The sequence below is a fragment of the Cricetulus griseus genome, chromosome 3 (genome assembly GCF_003668045.3).
Source record: "Cricetulus griseus strain 17A/GY chromosome 3, alternate assembly CriGri-PICRH-1.0, whole genome shotgun sequence".
In the NCBI taxonomy this organism is placed as follows: Eukaryota; Metazoa; Chordata; class Mammalia; order Rodentia; family Cricetidae; genus Cricetulus; species Cricetulus griseus.
Genome location: NC_048596.1, coordinates 113,543,684 through 113,570,587, shown reverse-complemented (window position 1 = coordinate 113,570,587; position 26,904 = coordinate 113,543,684). Strand labels below are relative to the sequence as shown.

General features: G+C 46.1%; 1 protein-coding gene across 1 annotated transcript in view; it reads right to left on the bottom strand.

Moving 5' to 3' along the window:
• Positions 1-26,053, bottom strand: part of Abhd17c (abhydrolase domain containing 17C, depalmitoylase) — a 39,000-nt gene extending 12,947 nt beyond the window's left edge. Inside the window, exon 1 of the mRNA XM_027407567.2 lies at positions 25,352-26,053. Within this exon, the coding sequence (XP_027263368.1) occupies positions 25,352-25,914 (563 nt within the window). The 5' untranslated portion in view covers positions 25,915-26,053. The remainder of the gene's footprint in view (positions 1-25,351) is intronic.
• Positions 26,054-26,904: the final 851 nt, after the last annotated feature.

Here is a 26,904-nt window from a genome sequence, read left to right as displayed (position 1 = left end):
AGGATCCCACTTGCAAGGATAAAATGAAATGAATAGGACACAAAAGCCTCTAAAAAAAAACAGCTTACAGGAAGGTTTGCAGAGTGGTGTACAATGCTCATCAACTCAGCCTTTCATTGTGTTATCTAAACACCCATTAGGCTGTGCATCTTCCTTTCACAAAGCACTAGCCACCTGTTTACAATGAGTCCTTCTACCTAGGTGTTTGCAATTTCCTTCTAAATAGAGATTAAGGGAAAGGTTCTCTGACAACTCAATTTTTTTCTGACATTCAAAACTGTTCCCTACACCAACTCTCTGTCAAAGCAAAAATAAATAAAGCCTGACATGACTTAATTTTAATATTTTAAAAACCATCTTTCAGAGCAAAACTAAAGTTTTAAAGAATATAGAATTAACTGTCTCTGAATCAGTTACAATTAAAATAGAATCACTTACTTGAATTCATCTAAATATAATTGAGCATGAAATTATCCTGATGATAATCAGACTCTTGGCATTCTGTAATTATCTGGAACATGCTGGAAAAGCCAGAAAATGCTGCCTCCCCCACAGCTGCACAGATACCTCCTTGCAGGTGAGAGAGAGCACAGCTGCCCTGATGTCCTATGCCAAATCCTAGCATGGGCACTTAACCAGTGAGAAGGGTTTCCTTTGTCCACAGAAAACACAGTTACTCTCAAATCCCACCTCTTAAAAAACCCCAATGAAAGAAAGCTAAGGCACAGACGTCACGAAAGCTCTCCCATGAGAAAACAAAGTTTAAAAACCAACTTCATGGCCCACTTGACTGTCAAGGCAGAAAGTCACTTCTTAGAACTAGATCATCTCGGGTGGTGTTAGCGCATGCCTTTAATCCCAGAATTCGGGAGGCAGAGGCAGACGGATCTCTGTGAATTCAAGGCCACCCTGGTCTACAAAAAAAGTACCTTTGCTGGACAGTGGTGGCACACACCTTTAGTCCCAGCACTCAGGAGGCAGAGGCAGAGGGATATCTGTGAGTTCCAGACCAGCCTGATCTACAAAGCGAGTTCCAGGACAGCCTCCAAAGCCACAGAGAAACCCTATCTGGGGGGGGGGGGGGGCTACAACATCTCCAAAATACTTTATCTCACTCTAACCATATTCTCAGAGGAGCTGAGAGAGACCTGCAAAGTCTGGAAGGTTTCCTTCGTGACACTGCCTTAACAAGACTAGAACACTACAGGTCACATCAGCTCCTGCAACAAAAAGGTTTCCACTAGGAAGTTCTCCAATGATGACAGAGGAGACGGGACACCTATGACCTAGTCTTTTTGGGGAGTACCACATCTGGGATGGTCAATGAGGTCTGGACCTGTCTAGGGTAAAAGAGTGAGTGACTTTTCAGAGTAAGACACAGGATTCTGGCATGGCCGATCCAAGATACCTTTCTCAGGGATCTGCTGCATGCCTGAATCATGTCCTGCACTGAGACAGGACATCTTTTTCACCACACAGATTCTGGCAATTACTACCAAAAACCAAATAAGGGGACAAGTTAGCCTGGTTCTTAACTCCCTTGCCTGAGGATCCACACCCAGCCTTGTACTTTGACCATGATGGTTCCCGATGAAACTAGACATACTCTGACTGCGAAGCAGTGATACACACGTGGTCATGACCATGGTGGAGATGTGCAGAACAGGGCAGTGTTGGAATCAGTGCTCCCAGATCTGCATCCTAGCTTGCCACTGCACTGCAACAGGAGGGAGGAGTAAATGAAGTGAAGAGAGAATACAGGGCACAGGGCAGACCAGCCAAACTTAATCAGACTCACTTCCACACACCCACAAGTGAACCACACTCTAAGTTCTCCTTCACAATCCTGTCTCCCTCCCCTGTGCCTTCTACACTGGTGTCCTGTTTCCAATCCCAGGCCTTGCCTAGCTAGGATTTATTGGCGCCCCAGTTACCATGGAATACTACACAAGCTGAGGCTAGCACAATGGCTCACTTGCCCTGATGTTCTGCCCTGCTCTAGACTCATCCTGACTGGGCTCTAGCCATCTGTAATGGCACCTTTGGGCAGATCCAGCCGCTGGCCCTTCCTTATTGACATTTTCAGCTCCATTCTATTGGACCAAATTCTCAAAGGTGTCTCTTGTTTTCATTTTCTCCACTCTTCCTTTTGCTTCCAAAAGCTTCCATCACCCTCTTTCTTAAAAGCACACACACACACACACACACACATACACACACACACACACAATAGGATCATCAATTATGCAAATAAATCAAACCACAGGGCAGCTTGGCAAGGTCCTTAGAGACTAGATGTATGACTGTATTTTACAGATAAGGAAACACCAGTTCTGAACAAGGTTACCAAGTTAACTGAGAGTTTCATTACCAAGACAGCTAAGTGAATCAGAGCTAGAACAGGGACTAAGCAGGGGAAGAGCCACAGATCCTGGGAGCTACAGACAACCTCCCTGGCAGGTGTAATAACTGAGCCGGTACCATCACAGCTTTGAACAGTGAACAACTGTTTGTATCCCACCTCTACCACTGACATGACAGGGGCATGCTCTCCATCACTGCACTGGAGTCTAGTCCCCACTGTGTACCAGGGTCTTCCCTACCAGAGGTAGTGGGTGAACACTCTACACTTCATTAGCACATGCACACCCATGACCCAAAGATGCAGCAGTCTGTACCCAGGGCACCCTGCTGGAACCCCATAGGCAGAACGAGTCCATCCAGTATCAGCCTTACCTTTTGTGGGGAGGGGAGATAGGAAGGCCGTAGTGATGAACAGGGGTAATAGCTACACAACAATGTCAAGGTGCTCAATGCCACAGGGCCATCTATTTAAAAGTGGTTATAAATGGAACCAAGTACAGACGTGCACCCCTATAATCCCAGCAATAGAGAAGCAGAAATAAGAGGAGCATCTCAAATTTAATGGCAGCCTAGCCAGTGAAGGTCAATCAGGATATACAAAATCCTATCTCAAAAACAATGTTTTTGTTATTATTATTTTGTTATTTTTGTTTTCCTGAGACAGTGTTGCTCTGGGTAGCCCCTGCTGTCCCGGAACTCGATCTTTAGACCAGGTTGGCCTTGAACTCAGAGATGTACCTGCCTCTACCTCCAGAGTGCTGGGATTAAAGGCATGTATAAGGGCTGAACATGATGATTCACACCTAGCATTTAGGAAGTAGAGGCAGGAAGACTGCTCTGAGTTCAAGGCCAGCTTAGTTTACACAGTTAAGACTCTGTTAAGACTCTTTAAAAAAAAACACATCAGATTACATTGGCAGATTTTGTGCACACACCCACAATTTTAAAATAGAAAATAAGGTGACCATTCCTCTCACATCTGACATATCTTATTTCCTTATTATCCTAGATTCTACAATGAAGACCAGCTCTCCCAAATTCTAAATAAAACAGAAACACACAGTAAAAACTGTCTTTTTTATTGTAAAATCCAGGGGCATTAAGGCATATTGATACTCTAAAGAAAAAAGATTCTTTACCCAGATGTTGTGACTCATACCTGCATAGGGAAGCTGAGGCAGGAGGATCACCAGAGACTAGCCTGGGCAAGACAGCAAAAGCCTATTTCAAAACCAAGAAGAAGAGAATTAGATTATAAAATATGTGACCCTGCTGTGCTCTTTTACCAACTGGAAGACTATTCCTCTCCTGGGCTACTTAGGGGAGAAGGTAAAAAAGGCTCAAGGAAGTTAGGTGGTGACAGCAAAGCTGATATCCTAAATACTGCTGTGTGAACATCATTTTACCTTCTTTGCCACAAAGGGCATCTATAGCCTGTCCTCCTTGGGAAGGTCTAAGTCTGCCATGCCTCCTCTTGGGAGATGAAAGGACTCCCTGGGAACCCCACAAAAGGCAGCTATGCACTAAGTGAGAACGCACTGAGGCAGGAGCATGTCTTTCAATGGCGGACTTCATTTGAATAAAACAGGAACAGAACACCAACTTCTATACTTGGACACTCAAGGGCGGCTGTTACAGGGTTGGTTGCATTCTGATATGCCACCTCCACCCCTGTCAAGGACTCTGGGATTATGTGTGCCAGAGTCTCAACAGCCTGCAAACAGCAGGCCTAACCCACAGAACCTCCCATTTCCTCTTTCTAGTCAGTCTCAAACAAAGCCTTGAAGCAATGTCAATGTTCTATTTTAATTAAAATACTATGTAGGGTACAAACTTAATGAAGCAAATCCTACATCCTTATTTATCGTAAACAGGAAGGCTTTCCTGGCCACTAAGAACATTGAGTACCATGATCAATAATTCAAAATACCCAGCTAACCGCATTCCATTCCACACACTTCACCATAACCAGTTACAATGTCTTATAATGCAGTCTTTGGGAGTAAATGCAAACCAGAGGCGTGGCAGGCTCTGGGTAGCTGTGGCAGGCAAGACAAGCATGCAGGGTTGAGTGCTCAGGGTAAGACATTCTCAACCTTTCTGTTGTTGTTGTTGTTATTTATTTTTTTTTCAAGACAAAGTCTCACTTTGTAGTCCTGGCTGTCCTTGAGCTCACAGACCACCTGCCTTTACCTCCCTAGTGTTGGGAGTAAAGGTATGTACCACTATGCTAGCTACATTCACAAACTTGCAGGCAGCAAGTCCATACCTGTGCCTTACATTGTTCTGCCATGGTAATGATGGTTCTCCTTTGGCAGAATATAAAATACAACATATCTCTTGTTTTCAGTTGTTTCAGAAATGGTGATGCCTTCTACAAGCTACATGCTAACAATGCCACTGACAGCTCCAGATGCAGACCTGCTTCCTACTCTGAAATGAAACTGTTCTGTAACTGGAAAACCTTCAAACTATACCATCTGGTTGCATTTATCACCCACACTCAGGTGCCTGGTAGGAGGGGCCCTCCTCACCCTGACAGCAGGGAATAAAGAGGCCAGCACAGGCTGGCAGAAGTGGGTCCCATGGATTAGGACAACAAGGAACATTTAGACCAGTACCCGGGACTGAGTAGTTAAACAGATGCAGGGGTTCAGAAGAAGGCAGATGTGCTTCTGGTCATCCCCTCTATATTGGGCAGAGAATTTACTGTCTTAGAGCAAGGCTTGTCTGTAACTAACTGTCATGTATCTGCTCTCAGGGACTCTCAGGAGCTTCCCCTGCTGGGTTCCTTCTCCTAAATCCACTTCACCACCCCGGTGAATTCCCCTCCAAGATGCCTCTGGGCACTTCAACACATAAAACTTTTAAATCCATCCTCAGCCTAAGTATGTTCTCCCATCATTATTTCTAAGACACTGCTCCCCTTTGCTAATTTACCAGTGTCTAAGCACCCACCAAAGTAATGCATTAAAAAGTCACATCAATCTTAGCGATGTGATCTTAAAGGTAGTAAGAAGTGGGTGTGTATGATGTCAGAGAAATCAAATGACATAATCTACAAAGCAAGAACAAATTCTTTCCATAATATTTACTTATATGCATGTCTATCCTGAAATAAGCATATTTTCTACAATGTATTAGAACTGCTAAGACTGAAAAAAAACAAACATATGGCTAAAGAATTTAAGAAAATATGAAGATTTTATTAAGATTCCACATCTGTTGTGCTCTAGCACAAAGCAAAATGCCTGAGTTGAGCACCCCCTTCCCCCCTCTTAGGAACCCGAGAAAAAGGCAGCTGTGACCCTCTATGAGAACTGTGACATGGCTTGTGGGGACTGCCCCTAGAGGTTGCTGGATCAGCGAGCTTCTGATCATGAGTGTCATCTACACTTAGTACCAGAACACCCAACTTCTAAGTATGGCCAATCTGTCTCCCAGGGCTGACACCCAGGATGGATGTACTTGGCAAATCTGTGCTTTTAGATAATCCCCTTGGATCACCTAGATGATAAAAGCTTTACCTTCTAAAAACAACCTCAGTTCTCTTCAGAACTCAGAAGGCCTTGGAACTTGCTTACCAGGCTTCGGTGACTTGAATGTACCAAGTGAGGTTGAGATGCCCATACTCACAAGTCTCTGCTCCTAAGTAATGCTCTACACAGACCTTATGTAGAAGGTCAACACTAAGGTGAGTTAGGCTGTTCTGTTCAATGATGGGAATGGATAGGCCTAGACCTTGCCCATTCCTCCTCCTCCTCTGCTAGAATAGCTCATCACTGCCCCTCTATAGATTCAACCTTACCAGGTCAAAGCAAGTGTAACAGCCCAACACCCAGGTGCTAATTACTACCTGTGGCTCAGGCCTGATGTGACCAAGTCTGGATCTGCAAGAATCTCTGCACACCATAGGCAACTTAAGGCCGTGTGCTCACAGCAGGCAAATTCTGTTAGAGCAGTGGCTTGGTCTTGTCATTAGCAAATGCCCAGCACACAGTAGAACCTATTCTATACATCTTGTCTCTGATCCTAGCAACAATCTGGTATGGCCAGCTCCATTACAGAGACCAGGACACTCAGTTCCCTGCAGTCAGGTGAACTGAGACCAAGTCTAGTGTCTGCCTCCATGTCACCACAGAAGACCAATAAAGGCTGTAGTGTGGGCCAATGAGAGCAGCCTTGCAGTGCAAAGTAGTATCAAGCCAGAAATACAATTCTCTCCAAGTACATAAGGAAGTCCCCTGGGCCTTTCCCATAAGCCCACACTCACAAGTCTAAGGATGAGGTACAAATCTTAGGAGGGGCCCCAGACACAGCAACTTAGTCAAAGCATGGCCTGTGAGAGCAGTACGGCCACTGGCTCCATGGACCACAGGCCCACTCAGTGATAGCCTTGGGCAGCCACTCTCCCTTCCTCTCACCCAGGGGTTCCAGTTACTGCAAAGAAACTCTTTATTTTCAGATTCTGGCCATGTTCTAATTTTAAAAGAATGCAACGCTATGACAGTGATGTTTAGCTGAAGGATCAAGACAGGCTCCAAAAATGTGGACTATTCACAGCCCCAGCCAGAAGGCTGGCAGGGCACAAGGAATGCGCTTTATTATGTGTGCAGTGGAGCTCTTAAGTGCCACCTGCCAAGCAGCCACATAGTTCGAATTTCTCACCCTCAATTTCTCAAGTAGCCAGATAACTTCACATACCCTCCCTGAGCTGGTGGCCCCAGTCTCTGTATAAATGCCCTGCACACCAGGCCGTACTCAGTGATTCAGAGTTCTGTCATGGAAGGATGAGGGGTCAAAGCTCTTAAGAACTTATCATGCCCACTGCAGCATTTACAAGCCAGCTAATGGATTTTTCTCTCTACACTTTGAGCTTAACATTTCTCTCTTCCTCTGCAAGACTGGAACAGAACTACCTGTGACCTCAGACTGAACTTTCTTCAACTGTTAGCACCAGACAACAGTGAGGACACTGGAGCAGACTATCAGAAGGAAACCACTTAGACGTGTTGTGTGCAAGGGTCTATAAAGTGCTGAAGGGACTGAAGCTCAAGAATCACAGTAAATGACACGGCACCGTTTCTTACTGCAATGTGAATGACCAGCACAAGAATAAATAAGTGCTTAACCAAGATAAAGGGAAATCCTTGGCATTTTAGAAAAATGTAGGATTTAAAAAAACTTTTCTGAACGATACTGAATCAAAGAGAAATCACAATAATAACCAACACGTAAAACATTGAGAGCACCAGCTACCAAGGCAATGAAACTTACTAACCATCATCCTGACCATCCACACAACTAAAATCATAGCAACACTGAACTACAAAATGAAACTCAGTGTACAAAAGACTTGGGATGGTGCCAAGTGCCAAGTGCATGGAGCAGGGTTCCTGACCACACCCACCTGTAGTAGCCCAGCATCCTCAGGACATCAGAGAACAAGTTAGGTCATCTCAACTACAAAGATATGCAATAGCTTAGAAATTGAAGAGAAAGCATTCTGAATTGTGAATTATTTGGGACAAGTCTTGATGAGGTCAGTGACATTTATTTTTATATGGCTGCCAGCCTGGAGCCTAATCCCCATCATTCTAGTTTTCTCCTACCACTGTGATAAAACACTATGAGCAACAACAGCTTGGGGAGGAAAGTGTTTGGCTTATATTTCCAGGTCACAGTCCATCACCCAGGGAAGCCAGGGCAGTAACTCAAGGCAGAAGCCATGGAGGAAAGTAATACATACAGTCCATACAGTAACATAACATTTACAGCCCAGTACTACCCACCCAACGTGGACTGGGCCTTCCTACATCATACACTACCAAGAAAGTCCCCAAAGACGGACTCAAAGGCCAACCTGACAATGGGGACTTTTGTTCCCCTCTGGTGATTCTAGGCTGTGTCAAATTGTCAGTTAAATCAACCTAGGACACTCACAGACACTAGCATCCCTGAATGAAACATCCCCCCATACTACCATGCTGTTCCCTGTGATTCTTGGACAAGGTGACTGGTTGTTCTGCAAGGTTCCAGAGCAGAACAACATAAAAGTGGGGGTTACATAACTAATATGGAGAGGAAATGCCACAGGGGACAGGCTGCTGATGGTAGTCATAGTAATCAAAACTGGCAAACTAAAGGGATGGTATACTCTGTTCTAATCCAGTGGTACTCACCATAGAAAAGGACCCCAAGAAAAAACTGGGAGAACACTTTACCTTTAAGAGAAGTAGGCATAAGGAGGCTGAGGAGAAAGGGGAAAAGATGGGGAAGACAAGAAAGCACCCCAAGGCACTTTCGTGTAGAAATACCATCACCCCAACAAACATGACAGCTCTATCCAACAAACTTCAGATTGTCACAGAAGCACTTCTGAACCTCTTTCATGGCTCCATTTTGTTTCCAGCCACCCTTGCCCCCCTCTTACTGTCATTTAGCCCCATTTATAACAGACCTCACTCTACACAAGATATTAAGTCTGCTTAATCAATCAAAAACTACACAGTAGAATACTGTTTCCTAATGATGATCCAGAGTCATTAATAAATGATTACACCATTCATATTCTGCTTAGAATGGAAAGAAAGCACATAAAGACATTTTAAACCTCTTTTATCACAAATTGCTGTTAAGTTTTGAAGTTTAAAAGGACACACACCAGCTCTGAAGATCTGAAAGCTACGCTAGACTGCAGCTCCTCAGAGAAGATGTGGCCACCTCTTCCCCCTAAATGTCTGCTTCCAGCACAGTGTTCTGGATCCCTCAAATAAACAAACCCTTGAGAGTCCTAGACTTTGGAACTCTACCCTCAGATAGGGAGAAAGTCCAATTTACTCAAATGTTTATTTGGCTGGGCAAACGGCTTTCTCACAGCTGGCCACAGCTGACTTGGGGCCTCTGACCGCAGGGAAGGCTTCACCCCACGCCCCCACCCCTACCTTTGAACATGCATCTGAATTAATGTCAGTCCTGTAGGCTGTTTTCCTCCCTGCTCAGCCAGGATGCTTTGTTTTCAGAATCCTGTTGGGGAGCAGATGGAACATACAGGATACTTGGATGGTGCTGGCTCCTAACACTCACACAAAAACCCACATCTGATGCTTATATTCTCCAAGAGTACTAACAAGATCAATGACAAGGGGACATGGAGGAAGCATGCTGCTCAAAATTACAAGAACATATTTACCTATCTTAGGTTTTGTTTTTGTTTTTTTTTTTTCTCTTTGAAGACAAGAGTCTCATTGTACCCCTGGCTGGTCTGGAACTCCCTATGTAGAACATGCTGGCCTTGAAGTCACTGTTCCTCCTGTTCCTGCCTCCCCTGTGCTGGGATTAAAGACATGTGCCACCATATCTCAATGAAATCTCCCCGGACATTGTTTGCAGTTTTGCTTGACCCACTATTTGCAGAGATGCATACTGGGCTTGGAGGCAGGAGAGAAGAGCAGGATAGAAACCATACAGGAGGTAGATGACCACTCTCTAGCTTTCATCCAGGGTAAACCTCGTACATTTTAAAGCAAACATAAACTGACAGATGGGGCCATAAAAAGTATCAACGACCTGATAATTAGTTCAACCAAATCTTGTGTCAGGAGTATGGCTCAGTCTTGGCGCACTTGCAGACACAAGTAAGGCCACAGGTTAAATCTCCAGCACCATGAAATAAGTAACAAAACTACAGACTTGGCATTAGGACTTTTTGAGAGGAATTAAGTCCTGAGTCAAGATGAGTACATCCTAGTTGTCTAGATTTTGTACTTGCCAAACTGCCCCTTTCCTCCCTCCAATAAAATTGTAAGTTTGTAAAAATTTAAACAGCAATCAATTACTGCAATTAAAAGTGGAAAGGCAGGCTGGGCGGTGGTGGCGCACGCCTTTAATCCACCTGCCTCTGCCTCTTTCAGGAGGCAGAGGCAGGTGGATCTCTGTGAGTTCGAGACCAGCCTGGTCTACAAGAGCTAGTTCCAGGACAGCCTCCAAAGCCACAGGGAAACCCTGTCTCGAAAAACAAAAAAGTGGAAAGGCATATTTTCTGCATTTAGCTTTCCAGGAACTGGAAATGGTACTGCCTTGCTTATTGCTTTCCTACTTTGCTGCAAAGTCAAAAAGTCTTCTTGTACCATTGGCATGAATCTATGGGATCATTCCCATTATCACAATTCAACCATGGATCATGTGACTGTCATGACAGTTTTCTTAATAATGGAGGAGCCAAATCTTAAAACCCATTGACAAGAACCGAGAACTTTGCAGGGCACAGCCTGTTTCACCACAAGTGGCCATGCCTCTGAATCTCTCTGGCTAATTTAAGACTAAACTTGATCGGGATCAGTGGGGGCTTGATTCAGCCCAGCTGCCTGCAGACTGTCTAGATGGGTCTCCAGAGTCCCTTTGTTTTAGGAATAAGAGATATCACCACTTTCTAAACTTTGAGAGCAATGTACCAACAGCTAATGAATCATATCTCCAATTGGGTCACAGAACTTGTCTTACTTGTCCCTGTGGTCGTGAAATAAGCCTGTCAGGAGCCAAGGCCTTAGGTCAGTAAATCATCACAACTGCCCAGCGCTAGGCAGCTGCTGCTGAAGACAAGCGCTTTATGCCCTGGGTCTACAGGAAGGAAGGTCCCTGCAATGCTAATTTAAGCTCCAGGTTCAAAGCCTGAGCTGCATCAGAGCATTTCAAAATAAAATAAATAAACAATAAAAAATTATGAGTTAATCACTAATCATCAATTACAGGAATATCAGTGAGTGAGGTAGGACACTCAGCTGCCCTAAGGGTGGAGGTGGGGGTGTTAAACACAGAAGACACTACTTGGAAGCAACTGCCAACAGATTCCCTGAGGCAGGTGGCCACTGGAAATGGCAGCCCCTGGCTCAGCTAAGCTGCTGCTTGCTGGCTTCCTCCTCAACTCCCCAAGTGGAGACAGCACCTCTCCTGCTGTTCCCACAGATCAAAGGTTCCTGGAGCACTTTGAAGACTGTAACCCCCTTAGGAACCAGGCTGATCTCTTTCATTTATCTCTGAGGACGGTCTATACTCTGAACTGACTCATTTCTCTTCCTTTCAATTTTCTTTAAAATAATAAAAAAAAAATCTTATCAAACTTTGGAAACACTGGGACCAACAATTCATTCTTTTCTTATTTATGAGACACGGTTTCTCTGTGTAGCCCTGGCTGTACTGGAACTCACTCTATAGACCAGGCTGGCCTCAAACTCAGGGTCCACCCGCCTCTGCCTCCATGCACCACCAGTGCCTGCAAAACAATGACCCTTAAAAACAAACAAAAAAACAAACAAACAACAAAATCCATTTTACAGATGACCTGAAGGACAAGGTTCAAAAACCACTCAGGAACACAAGTAACTGCTCACTGGAGACTATATTCCTTCTTCCGTGTGATTTCCAGAGCCAGACAGCTTTTACACAACAGCTCTGAGTTGCTGAAGGGTGGCAGGAGTCTTTATAAAGATGTTCAAAGTCATCTTTTCATATGCAAACTAAATATTGTGTGTGTGCAAAATAAGCCCTACCTGATATTTGGCCCTGCACCCAAAACAGACACATCAGAGGTTCAATTTGCTCAAAGGCTGGAATTTCTACACATCTTACTGTCCTGCTCAGATCTTACAATTCAGGAAAAGAATCCAAGAAGTAGAAACATAAACCAATTGCACTGGTATTTGAATTTTAAATGGGAGCAGGAGATGTGAGCCTGTGCATGACTTCAAATAGGCTACACAACTGATGCACACCAATGGCAAAACAAAAAGAAACATACACTGAGACAAGTGCTGGTGCACACCTTTAATCCCAGCGCTCGTAAGGCAGAGGCAGATGGAGCTCTGTGAGTTCAAGGCCAGTCTGATCTACAGATGGAGTTCCAAGACAGGCCCCAAAGCTACACAAAGAAACCTGTCTTGAAAAACAAAAACAAACAAACAAAAGAAACAGACAGTGAAAATTATAATTGGCACACAGAACTCTAAATTCTGATCTTACTTTTCTACACTCAGGCTTGAGTGTCCCCCACAAGACAGACAGACAGACCGACAGACACACACACACACACACACACACACACACACACACACACACACACACACCCCATGTAGAGCACCACCTGATCTGAGAACAGAACACAAGCCCCAAGGTTAGTTCACCTGGAGTCAAGCCCTGGGGTTTAATGTGTGACCCAAGACAAATTACTCTTTTCCCTAGTCTTCAGTTTCTATACCTGTGAAATGGGTCAACCAAACACAGTCCCTGCTTCATAGATGTGATGTGCTAAATAATAAGTAAAATAAATGTTTCCAGCACAAAACAGTCACTTAACCAATGCTGCCTCAGCAGAATGGGTACAAAACTCTCATTACAACAAATAAAGGCACTGAGGCCCCAAGACAGGACCCAGAAGCCACTGCTCCCCTAGGGTTCTAACCAAGTCTCTGTCACTGACTCCTCCATCGTGTTTGCATGACTGATATCAGAACAGTCTTTCTAACTAACTGGTATTGCATCTATTTGCAAGCCCCTTCAGTCCATCACACATCAAGCCCACCCTCCTCCAGCTGTCATCCAGCACTGTGTCTACTGTAAGTGAGGAAGGTGGGGTGCACCTGCTCACCACCAGACCAGATAATGAGATCCTGCCAGGACCCAGACAACCAGCATGGCTGCATTTCAATGCTTTTACATTCTTCCTTTGAAAAAGAACAGCCTACACAAAGTACTAATAACAGCCTGGTGGAGTGTGAGTGGACATGGATGCTGTATGGCAGGATGTTAATAACTGCTCAAAGATGAATTCTAATATCATGAAGTTTATTCCCATATTTCCTTACTTTGCTTATAATTGAGATTTTCTAAATAAAGTGCTTTCTATGAATACCAAGATTTCATAGACCAGAGGGAATGAAGCAATTGTCAAACAGTTAGTGAAACCACATTCTTGTCATTGTCAGCTGACAGTGTTTGTACTAACCACAACCATTCTCACAAGCATTATAAAAACAGAATGAGAAGGCTGTACACATACATATTGAGGATGGTAGTTAGTTCCCTGGCAGTGGCTAGACCTGCACTCAGACAACACAGACACAGACACTCACATACACACCCTGTCCCCTCTAAGCATTTTGGTTTCCTTTTTGGAATGCAGATATGGGGTGTTGATTTTCTAAGCAAGCAAGCTTCATCTTTCATTAGGACTGGTTTGAGGAAGTGGATGGCAGGTTAGAAAAAAGATAACCTCAATTTTCCCTGGTCCTTACACCCAGATCCCTATACCTTCCTTGGGCTGAGGTACACTTCCACACTCAACACTAAAGAAGGATTTCATGGAAAAACAAAAAAACAAAGAAAAAGCAAAGACTGCATCAGCTACCTGACTGATGCTTTTGTGGCCAGAATTAAGGAGATCAAGACCTGTGATCTTGAATCTGAAAAAGGAAAAGAGCCCTAAGCATAAACCCAGTCCTTCAGATTATCTAGTCCATCCACTAATGCTATCAGAGCAGGCAGGACCAGCTCTGCAGGAAGAATGCACTGGGCACTTACTAAGTCTAATAACAATTAGTTATGATTGTATCTTTCCTTAAAAAAGGTTACAATCCCAGGAGGAGGCAGACACAGACAAGCTACTCAGAGAACTAGGGAGGGGCAAAACCCAGCAGAGGCAAAATCAGAATCAAGACAGGGAAGTCTTCTATGCTGGCAAAGTGCAGGTAAGGGTGGCATGGGACCAGGAGCCAGAGGATTCTAGAAAGCACATGACAGTCATAGATGGGCAGAGAGGAATCAAGCCTTTGGGATGGGGGAAGTCCCCTTTCAGAAATACACAGGTAGCAGTCTTTCATTCTACAAGAAAAGCTAAGATGGGAAAGACAACTCCCAACTCCTACGAGATTCAGACTCCAATCGTTTGGGGTGTTAATTAACTTTGCAGTTATTGTAACTCAATAGGATAACTCAAAAATAACAATGGACTTGGGAAGAAGCCTGTGAAAGTCCCAAGAAACACTCCCCCCACTTTCAGTTGAGAGGGGAAATAGGAAGAGGCAGACAGGCAGCCAGCACTGTGGAAATTAAAACGTTTCTCCTTCACCATCCTTAATCCTGTGGAAGTAATTATGGGTCTCTGACACTTCACACATCAAAAGGATCAAGAGCAAACCAGGTCGGTAGGAGGGCTTTTCAAAATTGATCCAGTGGAAGCCAGGAAGCATGCAGTCATGGAGACTGCTGTCAAAATTGCAGTGCACAGCACAGGTGAGCACACAGAACCTTCTATGGGCTTTGGGGGAGCTCAATGGAACAAGGGAAACTAGTGATGGCTCCCCAGACAGACAAGCTAGGTAAACAGAACACACACAATCTGACCCCAAGAAGTTCCCTCCAAAGAAAAAGAGGCCAGCCAAGAGTGATCTGTCCTTCAGCACCTGCCTCTTCTAGACCTGCAGAAACACCAACCAGAGACCCTGGAAGGAGAAAATAGACTGAACAGGGTTCTTGCAGGGTAAAGCAGGCCCAGCCCAGCCCAGGCAAAAATGGCTACACTCTCTCGTTTTAACTTTTTAAATTTACATTCATCCATTCATGTGCTGTGTGTGTTGGGGGAGGGAGGGGATGGGTCTTGTAGGAATTCTCTCCTTACACTGTGTAGGTTCCAGTGCTCAAACTTAAGTTGTCAGGCTTCATAGCATGTGCACCTACTGAGCCATCTTGCTGGCCCAAAAGTGACAACTCTTTCAAGTGTTGTCTTAGGTATTCTATTGCTGCAAAGAAACACCAAACTAAGTGGGGAGGAAAGGGTTTATTTGACTACACTTTGTTTATCATCAAAAGAATTCAAGACAAGGCTGGAACCTGGAGAAAGGAGCTGATACAGAGGTCATGGAAAGACACTGCTTACTGGCTTCTTCCTCACAGCTTGCTCAGCCTGCTTTCTTATAGAACCCACGACCACCAGCCAAGGGGATGGCACCACCCACAATAGGCTGGGCCCTCCCTCATTAATCACTAATTAAAAAAAAAATGCCTTGCAGCTGGATCTTGAGACAGTTTCTCAACTCTGCTTCCCTCTTCTCAGATGATTCTAGTTTGTGTCAAATTGACAAGAACAGTCAACATAGGTGGTTTTGTTTTGTTTTGTTTTCTTTTCCTGTTTGTCTTCAATAGATCCTTTCCTCAATTCTCAAACTTACCTCAAACCCAGACTTCTCACTCCCGAACAGCACACTTGTGGTCTACTTCTTTTTCTCCATCTGCACTGAGGTGTCAAAATAGGTGCTAGGGCACCTCTCTCAGACACCTGACAGCACACTCCTTACATGCCTTACCACCCTACCCCTAGCCATCCAGCTCCGCAAGGGCAGCTTTCCTACCACTCAGGCACCTACTTGTATATTCATTCATTATTTATTTGAGACAGGATGTAGCCTAGGCTGGCCTTGTGATTCTCATGCCTCTGTTTCCATGTGCTGGGATGCCAGCAAGAGCTAGGACTACAGGAGTGTATCCCACCTGGCTCCTGCTGTCATTTCTGGCATTCCCATTCTGCATCAGCAAATACTATTGGCCTTACTTTTGAAGTACACCCCAACTTTGAGCACACTACCTCATCACCTCTCACATGGATGGAACACTCCAGTCAAATTCTGACTGGTCTATTTTATTCTAGTGGTGCAGCAGCTCCCCTTCCTGCCCCCATCCCGGAACCCTATCAAGAGCCCACCACTGAGGGGCTAACACCTAAGTCAAGTCACATCACATCTCTACCCAGGACTGGAGAGCAGACAGGGACCAGGGCTATGATGGGAAAGAGGTAGTATCAGGAAAATGACTGACTGCTCAGATAAAGGAGGAAAGGCACCAAAGGGCTCTCCAGCTTGAAACCATGGTCACATGACCAGAGGGCTCTCCAGGCTCAGAACCAGGGTGGGCCATGCTTACAGAACACTGAGCCTAGGTACAATTCGAAAAGGCCAGTGGGTGCCACCGAGAGGGTGAACCCTCAGACTTCAGGAACCCATGATGATCTGTTCTACACACTGATGACAGCCCGAACTCTTACCCCTCTGCAAGCTTATTTTTAGCTCAGTATGTTCCTAATCTAGTAGAAAAACTAATTTCTTCCATTAACTCCGAGATGGCATGTTCATTCCTTAACTTACTTCATCTAGCCTAATTGTAATATAAAATGTGCAGAGAAGCAAATTAGCATGTGAATAGTCTTTTCCTAACAGGTATATAAAATTAAAATAATACAGTCTGAGAGAGATCCCACAGCACATAGAGGGCTTGCTGCCCAAGCTCTACCACCTGAGTTCAGTCCCCCAGAACACACATGAAGGCAGAAGCAAAGCTGTTCTTTGGCATTCACCCACACGCCATGGCACACATACTAATACTAATACTAATACTAATACTAATAAACAGCTGATCTGTTCTAGCACCACTGCACAGTTTGGCTACATCAAGACAATCACTGAAGTCAATTGGGGCTAAGCTGGAACTCTCTTCTGAGTTCCAACCCTAACACTGCAGTGGCAGCCAGCAGTCACACTTCCCATTTGTAGGCACGTTCTCTGATGGATATGTTCTGAATATAGGTCTGCTTTTCACTCTTCCCCCAAAGCAACTGCCCACACTTCACTCTAAGCATTTCAAATGTCAGGTGAAGCAGCACGCAGGGGTTCTTTGTGTTCCTTTTCTTTTGAAGATGTGAGCAGTCCTGTGTTGAGAGGCAGTGGCTCTCCCAGCCACTCAGTATGTAACTGATACTCAGCTAACTGTCGCCTCAGCCCTGGACTTGAGCAAACCAGACTTCCTGGAAACAGGTTTCCAATTTCACCATGGTGCCACAGCCCTTTAGCTCTACAGTGAATCAATATCGTGGAACTTATCAATGAGCTCCGTTACACAGCCTTGAAAACACTCCCTGAATAGGAGATGCAAAGCATTATGGGAACATTCATATTTTAAAAGGAAACATGATTCAAGTCCCTTGGTCAACTTCAGGAAATGGGCAAGTGCCTGTTTAGGGCTGTCCCCTTAGCAAAGAGCAGACAGAAGGTTCCAAATGGCCAGAGGAGCCAAGGTTTCACCCCTGTCCTGACTTCCCCCAAAGCCTCTGGCCCCTGCTGCATCAGAGAGGGCTCCCTTGTGGCTGCAGCAGTGTGCAAAGGACAGCCTGCTGCAAAGTGACTGAAGGTATTGGGTTACAGGTAAGGTTTCTGCTCCTGGAAAGCGCTCTTTTGGGAATATAAAAACCATGGTAGGAGCACAGCTGCACTGCACACGGCTCTCCAAAGCAACATATCCTAAGAATGTCTCTTCTCTGGGCTCTAAGCTCACACCAAAGTGAGGCTCCGTGTGGACATTTCCTTGCAGACAGGGTGGGGAAACAACAACCGATGGGGACTGGTCTCCAATGTCATCTGACACAGCAGCTCCAACAGCTCTATCAACCATCCCCAGCAGTGGCATCTCATGTTTGTGCCTCTCTGTGTGGAGGTGCTGTATCAGGACCTGGTGTAGTTCTTACCAGCTATACCACCTTATTGGTTATGATATTCAATGGAGGCTGCACAAAGCCACAGCATCTGAATGGGCATCAAGCAACTTAAGTGGCACAGATGGGACCTAAATCCAAGTCTGTTAGACTAAAGTCTGTTCCCTTAATCATAAAACTCCTGAAAGCTCAGGCTGGCAGGGATGTGCCTCTCAAGGCTATTATTGAAAACAACCTTGCCTGTGTGATTCTGATATAAACTGGAATCCAGTTCCAGCTGCAAATCTCCTAATGAAGATATAAACTACTGGACCATCTCACGCTGGGGACCTCTAACCCACACCACACAAGTCCACCTGCACTGTGCAGCTTCTGTCCTCATCCCTCTCCTGCCTTCTCTGCCCTAGACTGTTCAGGATGGCATCCACACAGCAGGCCCAGTATCAGCTAGTGTCTGTGGGGAAGTGCAGGAATACAAGGAGCACCCAAAGTAAGAGCCCTATTTTCCTTGGCTGTTCACTACCATCACTCCCAGGCTTTCATCAGGTGCCCACACATGAGGTTACTAAAGAACAGTGACATTACTGCCCCATTGACCCGGTTTAAGGAATTAACTGTGTTCCACTCTTCAAGAGCAAGATTCTGTGTGACACATCCAGAATGAATGGAAAGCAGAGCCTACTACTAGCGGCGGGACAGTAAATGTGGAGCACTGGATATGACAGGGCAGACACAGTGGAGCTATGCATCTGCCACAGCTCCTCCCAAGACCAATGCTTAAGCTTAATTCCCGCCTTCAAGAGGTGATGAACCAAGATGGCCCCACCCCCTGAAAGGAAGAATGCCTTCTGTGGGAGTGGGCATATCATAAAAGGACCCTTTCTTTGCCCAATAAGATAGAGAAACCACAAGACTAGAAGATAAGGGTAGGCGGGGTTCAGAAACTTTCTATATAGAAAGGCCACACTGTAAGCAAGCACAAGATAGTGCAATGTAAATAAAGCCCCACCCACCCACCCAACTCTATCCCATAAGGAGAAGCCTCCCACCCCTCTAAGGAGGCCAGCATTCAAAGAACCTTCTTGGAAGCTAAGGCAGGGCCCTCAATACACCACAGAACCTATTGGTGTCTTCATCTTAGACTTCCCAGGCTGCAGAATGAAAAGGAAGAAATTTCTCTTTATAAATTACCTATTGCTGCTACAACAGCACATAGGGACAAAGTAAGAGAGCGCGTTGGTTAGTGGTAGTTCTGAATTAGAACTGACTGCCAAATCTAAAAGGTTTGACCTTTATCTACTGTCTATAAATCCTATCTTTTCATCAAAATCCAGAAATCTGTTACTTAGAACACTGTACAAAAAAAAAAAAATCATTGTTTTTTACCTCCTATATGTGTTTGTGTGTTTGGGTGGGGAAGAGAACAGGCCTACAGCTTCAGTATGAGGCTAGCAGAAGCCAGTGTAGATGAGAAAGCTGTGACCGAGTGAACACCACAATCTCAAAAGCCCTTAGTCTCCCCTGGGATTATCAAGACTGCTAAACAGAGAGAAGTTAAAGGTGGAGGGAGAAGGGAGGAGGCAGAGGGTAGGTAGCAAAGAGATCCTAAGGGTAAGGTCTGGACAGACTCAGGACAGCCAGCCATAAAGGGCTTTGGCAACCCTTCTTCCAGACTCAATTTAAGAGAATGTTGGAGGATGAGTCTTCAAGAGTATTCTAAAGCAAATGCTAAGAGGAGAGCAGGCCCATGAAGGAGTTACACATTACCAGAGACAACAGCACTTATCCTGCAACTGGGTCACAGCAGAAGTACATGGTCCATCAGACAGAACCACAGTCAGCAGGTTCCCCTGGGATAAGGCAAGAACTCAGACTCTAATCCCTGCAGGGGCAAAGTAGTAAGCCTAAGAGCCAAGCATGGGGAAAAAGAGGGAGCAGCCAGAGGGAGGGCTCTGCTTTGCCTGAACACATCTACTCTGAGGAGGAGCCACTTTCTTAATGGGAGTCTCCCACTGCTCCTGGAACTGTGAGCTAGCACTGACAGCTGGCCCGCTATGTCCACAAGTTGCACACCTGCAGATTCACCACTAAAGTACCAAAAAATATGAACTGCATGTCTACTGAACAAGACATTTGCCTGGTCACTATTCCCTAAACAGTACAATCCAACAACTATTTTCATAGCATTTACATTGCATTAGATATTACCAGCAATCTAGAGATGATTTAGAGGATGCACGTGGGTTATATGCAAATTCTGTGCCATTTTCTACTGAGAACTTGGGCTGTGGATTTTTGTATCCACGGGGTCCTGGAAACAACCTCCCATGGATACCAGGAGACAAGCACATTTCCTTTCCATAAATACTACTGTGCCTCTTCCTCATATCAAACAGTGCTCAAAGCAGGTTCTGTCTTTGTACTACACTGATCAGAGTCAGGCGGAAATCCTAGGCTTTTTCTCTTACTCACACACAGTATTCCTTCTGAGAACAAAGAAGTTACACTACCAACTTCACCATGCTCAGAATTGTCCTAAGGACAATTACACCTTGTGAGTGCCAATTTTAAATACTATTCAAAAGCAATGGAAGGTGCATTTTAAGCCCCCACCACCTATGCTACCACAGCTTGACTGTCACAGGATTTCCCAAATCACAGTTCCTGTGAATAACAGACATTAAAGTGACCAAAAAGCATGTGGATACATGTTTGGCTGCTTCTAAATTCAGTTGTCAGAGCGAGAAAAAGACAGACAATGGCTAATAAATGGTTTGCTGACTGAATGAAATATTGGGTCTTTTTTTTGTTAATTTGCCTTTTGAACCAAGGCATAAAAGCTCCTTCTCATCTCCCCTCTCTGCATCTGCTTTCTCTGTTACCAAATGCCTTTCTCCTTCACTGTCCTTGCCACCCACATCAAATAGAAGGCTCAGAGGTGACTTCTGTGGATGACATCAGTAAATGCCACTAACAAACCAAATCATGAATGCCCCAGTATCTGTGTCTCTAGATTCTCAGAACATTCAGCTAAAATACTCTGCCTACTTTACACCTCATCCTTGGGTGTTGCTTATTTAGGCTCATTCACACAACATCTACAGTGTGCACACAATTGCCCTTGCCAAAGATGTTTCCTTATAGCATGCATAGGGCCTAGACCCACCTACCCTCACCTTGTCCTGCACACATCAGCCACTTTCTCCCCCAACTCAAGCAACACACAGGCTCCAACAAGCTCCCATGCTTTCCAGTGTCCTCTCTACAAATGCTTCAAAGCCTGCAGCTGCTTTCCATTCATAGCACACTTGTAATGTCCACCACAGGATGCATTCCTGGTGCTCTCCATCAGGCTCAAGTCAGTGGCTACTCCCTATGGCCACATGCCAACTTTCTTCTTCCACACTAGGTCACACTTTCTAGCTCCTTCAAACTCTACCTTCTCTCCAACACTTTTTTTCAAAAAATGTTAAAATCCTTAAACAACAACCTATAACCCAAATAGTAAACCAACCTTTCTGCCTCTGTACCCATTTTTTTTTTTTAAAGGGGATTTCCTGCCTTTATCCATGCACGTGGATCTGCATGCTGGGAAGAGCTCCAGTTCTCTGTTAATATCCCAATAACACATAGGAGCTGCACACAGGTAATGCATGAAAACGGAGTATAAGTGAGGAATGAGAATTCTTTTGTTCAACACAGACACCACAATGCCACAAGAACAGCTTGAAAGTGGCTGAGACCACAAGCCAATACATTTGGACACCTACCCTTCCTTTTCTGGTGGACAGTTAGACCCACAGATACTAAGCTCTGAAGGTAAAATAAGATCCAGCTCTGCAACTCAGAGGCACCAACTGCCCATCATCAAGAGGGCACTCAACTCATTGTACAAATGAAACACCCTGAACAAATATTTAACCAGGATCTACATTTTAAGGCCCAGTGCTAATTTCTGGGAATAGAGAAGTCAGGTCCTTCCCTCAAGGAACTTTCAATTAAACAGCAGCTGTGACAATACCACACAAACTCAAGGACTGAGTGCTAGTTGCAAAGTGTGTTAGTCACTTTCGTTTCTGTGACAAGATACTGGAGTACACTACTTTCAGGGTGGATTTACTTTAGCTCACAGTTTCAAAGCCTTCAGTCCATCCAAGTTCAGCTGGCTATGCTGCTTTTAAAAGCCTGTGACAAGGCAGAATATTAGGAAGGCATGAGAGAGGAGAACTGTCCCCACCCACCCACTACAACTCCCATGGCAGCCAGGAAACAGGTAGAAGAAAGGAAGAGGCCAGGGCAAGCCATAACCTTCAAAAGCACAATGGTGAATCAATTCCTCTGATCAGGCTCTGCTTCTGGATTCCCCACCTCCCAATAGTTCATTTGACTAAGAGCTATCAACAGATTAACTTGTTGGATAAGTCGGGCCTTTAAGATCCCATTACTTCTCCCAAAGCTCTACTTCTGAACAATGTACTGGGGACCAGGCCTTCAACACATGAGCCACAAGATGGGACACAAAGGATCTCTCTTAACATGAAGGGTACATTCAAAATGTACCCAAATGGTACAGCCATGAGCTCAGGAAGGGTACAGTCCTGGGCGTGGGACTCTGGGGCTGCCTAGCTCTGACTCAGACAACTTATCTCTCAGAGAATAATCCACGGGCCAGGACAGACGACTTGGGAGGCAGCGAGTGCTCCAGTCAGTGTCTGAGCAATATGATTAACCAGGAAGTCACAGTAGGAGAACCACTCACAGAAGACCTTGGGTTTGGAAGAGGGGTTCTGAACCAGCCCAGAAAAACTGGCACTGGGAGTGGAAGATATCCTTCCATGGCAATGACCTCAACAGAGCTGGGGAGGGAAGAAATGGGCTTACCCCAGGCTATATTACTAAAGGGCCACAGAGAGTAAGACAGGAAAGGCAGCAATCTAGGCTAAAGGAAGGTGACAGAGGAGCCCTGATCAGCCCCAGAATTGGGTGACATCTAGATTACAATAAGCCAGATTCACACTTTTTGAGAAATCCAATGACTACAAAAAAACTGGATGGAAGAGCTCTAAAGTATCAGTCAGGAAACCTGCTGGTTGGATGTGAGATTATCCTTCTGTCAAAATGGGGTGGGCGGATGAAAGCAGTACCCACACAGGCGCTGGGAAATACTCTTAACATTTCACACCCAGCACTCTTTTTTTAAAGTCAAATAAAACAGAACACACTCTGCTATGCAAAGCACCCACTTGGGGGAGGGGGGAATGTTTTGTGAAACATTTGGTTCAGAGAGGCAGTCACAGATCAATGTGTTTGTGAAAGCATGATCTAGATGGAAAAACCAGTGTCCTACTGTAGGCAGCCAGTCTAAAGGTTGGGAGAGCACAGGACAAGAGGACTCGTGAGTTGTCTTCAAAGTCTAAGATTCAGGGAGCCAGGGGCTGCTGTTACACCAGTAACTCCAACAATTGTGAAGCAGAAGCAGAAGGTGATGGTGATTCCCAGCTGCACTGTGAGTTTGAGGCCAGTCTACATATGATTCTTAAGGCCCTGTCTCCAAAAACAGCTTTTTAAGAAACTAAAAACAAACAAAAAACCACACTTATTTTAGGTCTGAGTTCTGATATAGCATTAAATAAAACCAAGCAAAATTCAGAGATACCACCAGGTAATTCTGGGGTAATTAATGTACCCCCAGACAATGCTTCTCATATGCAATGGACTGCAGAAGGCAACTACACCTCACCTATGTGATAAGACAGACACATACACATACTCAGAGTGAAGGGTCAACCCTATAAAAGGCTTTTATTTCAATAAAGACGGGCCCACATAAGAGGAATGCTCTGTAAAAATTTTTATAACTTTCCAAACATGTGGTACCAAAATTTATTTTTAATACCTTCACTATGACAGATTCTAGTGGTTCAAGATTGTTCAACATGTGCTTTTTAAAAATAACTGTGTGAAGAAAAAAAAAACTGTGTGTTTGTATATATGAAAGGTGTGTGTGGGGGGGGCACAATTACTACAGTAACAGGCCAGCCTTGAAGAGCCAGTTCTCTCCTTCCACCTTTGGATTCCACGGATGAAAGGCTGGTTACCAGGTTTGCCCTGCAAAGCAGCCTCTACTCACTGAGCCATCTGACTAGCCCACATACTTCTTCCAGGCAAGGTCTAACTATGTCCCTGGCCAACCTAGAACTCACCACGTAGTTCGAGCTAGCCTCAAACTTTCAGCAATCTTTCAGCCTCTGCCTCCGGAGTGCTATGGCGTATCACACACCATCACTCCACTCCCTGCTTGTGACACATACTTTTGAAACCCTTTCTTGAACAGGTGGCATGTAACTACTTGTGGCTTCTCAGCCAGTCCATCAGGACATCTGTAGCCTCATCTACCTATATCAATTCCCAAAAGCTATAATCCAATTGAGGCTATCTCCTCCAAGACCTCAGAAGAATCTAAACAAGCAACACAGAGTAAATACTAAGTACTTCTCTGTTATACAAGCCATTTCCCCAGAAACCCAAGGGATAATTTATGAACATATGTGCAACACATATGGAAATAAAATCACTACACTGGCCATGTACTTGAGCCCAGCAAATAAGACTTTTCATAAGAACTATACAAAAGTCTCTAACAACAACAGTGCCTATTGTCCTTATTCTGGGGACTCGTTCCTCTAAAGAAATCCAAGCTTGTAAGAGACAGGACCTCAGGTATAGTTGCTACCTGTGCTATAGGGATTAAGTGGGAAAGGTCACAAGCACAGGGCAGGTCACTTGACTTTCCCACAAACCACACATTTGTCTAAGTTCAGAGTAAAACTCGAGCGTCTTTTTTTTTCAGCCTGGTCTGTCCTCAAACTATGACAATTTGTGCCCGGCATGTAAAAGACCCTCAACAAACAATCCCCAGTTCTATGAACGCTAACTCAAGGTCAACAGATTCCCTCAGGCCTATAAGACATCCTGTGCTACTGGTGGGGCTTTGGGAAGGTGCCAACATCAGCTAACTTCCTGATCTCTCAGTGCCAGCTACTCTGACCCACCAGGAGGCAAAGTCCTCACCACACCCGACCCTCCCCTGCCTTAATAGCTGTTCAGACATCGCCCCGGGAATACTTTCTACTAGGAAAGTCTTTCAGAGGTCATCGTCTTGCCCCAGCTTTCACAGGGAACTGAGAACCCTAAGGTCACTACCAGACCTTCGGGGTCTGAGAGCAGCTCATCACACAACTCAATCCAAACCAAGTTGGTTTTGCCCGGACGTTAGCACCCCCCACGGCGGCCACGTGCGTTTAACCCGAGCCACAAAGACGCCAGGCCGCGCCGACCAGTGAAAAGCAGACAGGACCCTCTAAGTCTGAGCTCTATAATCCCGCGGGCTGGCGATCCCGAACGAATGCCACGATTCAGAAGCACAAGCCCGCACCCCACCCGCAACTTGGGGCTCACCGGGTGCGCAGCGCTTGCCATGCGGCGTCGATGTCGGCATAGAGGTTCTTCTCAGAGGGCTTGCCGGAGCTCACGCCGTAGCCCGAGTAATCATAGGAGAAGATGTTGCAGTTGATGCGCGAGCCCAGGCCGATGTAGAAGCTACACATCTGGCCCAAGTCCACGGCATTGCCGTGCGAGAAGAGCAGCGTGTAGCGGCTGGAGGGCGCGCAGCGCACGAACATGCACCCCAGCCGGTTGTCGCGAGCCGTGCGTGAGAAGAAGACCTCGACGGCGTCCAGTTCGCGCTGCGAGTACTGCCAGTCGGCGCGCTCGCTCAGGTGCAGGCTGCACGCGCCGGGGCCCGCGCCCTCCTCGGCCGGGGCGGGCTGAGCCGCCGGGGCGGGCGCGGGGGTCGTAGCTGGCGCGGGCGCGCGCTGCTCGGGCGCCAGCACCGTGTAGGTGGGTTCCGGAGGCAGGAAGGCCAGCTTGGCGGCGATGCGGCTCGGACAAGGCGGGCAGCAGAAGAGCCAGCACAGCTCGCCCAGCGAGAAGCCGTTCATCCTGGGGCCGGGCTCGGGCATCGGGGCGGCCTGGAGCCCGCCGCGGGCGGGAGGGAAGTGCAGAAAGCGCAGAGGGTGCGCGCCGGGAGCAGGAGGCCGGCCGAAGAGGCGGAGAGGCCAGGGGCGGGGCCAGGCAAGCGCTACGCGGCGAGTGGGGCGGGTCAGTGGCGGCCCCGCAGCCCCGGCGAGGCGCGGACGGCCGGGGCTTGCGCGAGGCACACAAAGCCGGCGGCGGCGGCGGCGGTGGCCATGGCCCGCTCCAGCGCGCCGCCCCGCCCCCGCACGCTGCCGCCAGCCACTTCCGGGTTACCGCGCGGCGCGCCCCCACAGGTGGGCGGGGCTACCCATGCGAACGGACGGCCTAGTTTGAAGCAAGACTCCCACATGTGGGCGGGACCCCCGCCTCTAGGCGGGGATTAGTGCGTCTGGGCGGGGCTACTCGTTGGAATGAACTCCCAGTCTGAAGCGAGGCTCCTTCATCTGGGCGGGGCTCCCTTCATGGGGCGGGGCTTATCTTGTCTGGGGCGGGGCTGTGCAAAAAGAAAAAAGAAAAAGGTAAGTGGGCGGGGACGGTTGGGATTATCCTGGAATGAAAGGAGATAGGTGTGCAGGTATCTAAGGATTCGGTTCTCCAAAACCACCTTCTGTCCTGGTGGGGGTTATTGGGAATTTATGGAAAAGAAAATTATTGGGAAGGAGAATTGAATGAATTAAAAATACCTTGCTCTCGTCTATTCAACACTGCTTGTTTTTTTCTCTTGGTTGTTTGAGACAGTTTAGCCTAGGCTGGCTTATAACTCATGATGCTCCTTGCCTCCACTACCAAGTGCTGAGAGTCCAGACTTTTTGAACAGCCTCTCTACCATAATCGTACTGGACCATCTCGTACGTGTCCCCGTGTTGCAGGTAGCTATAGTGTATGTGTGTATACTAGTCTTTCAGTGACCACTATTACAGCAGAGCCAAGTGACTCTTATAACAAATGGTGTTAATGTGGTCCTTCCTCCCCAC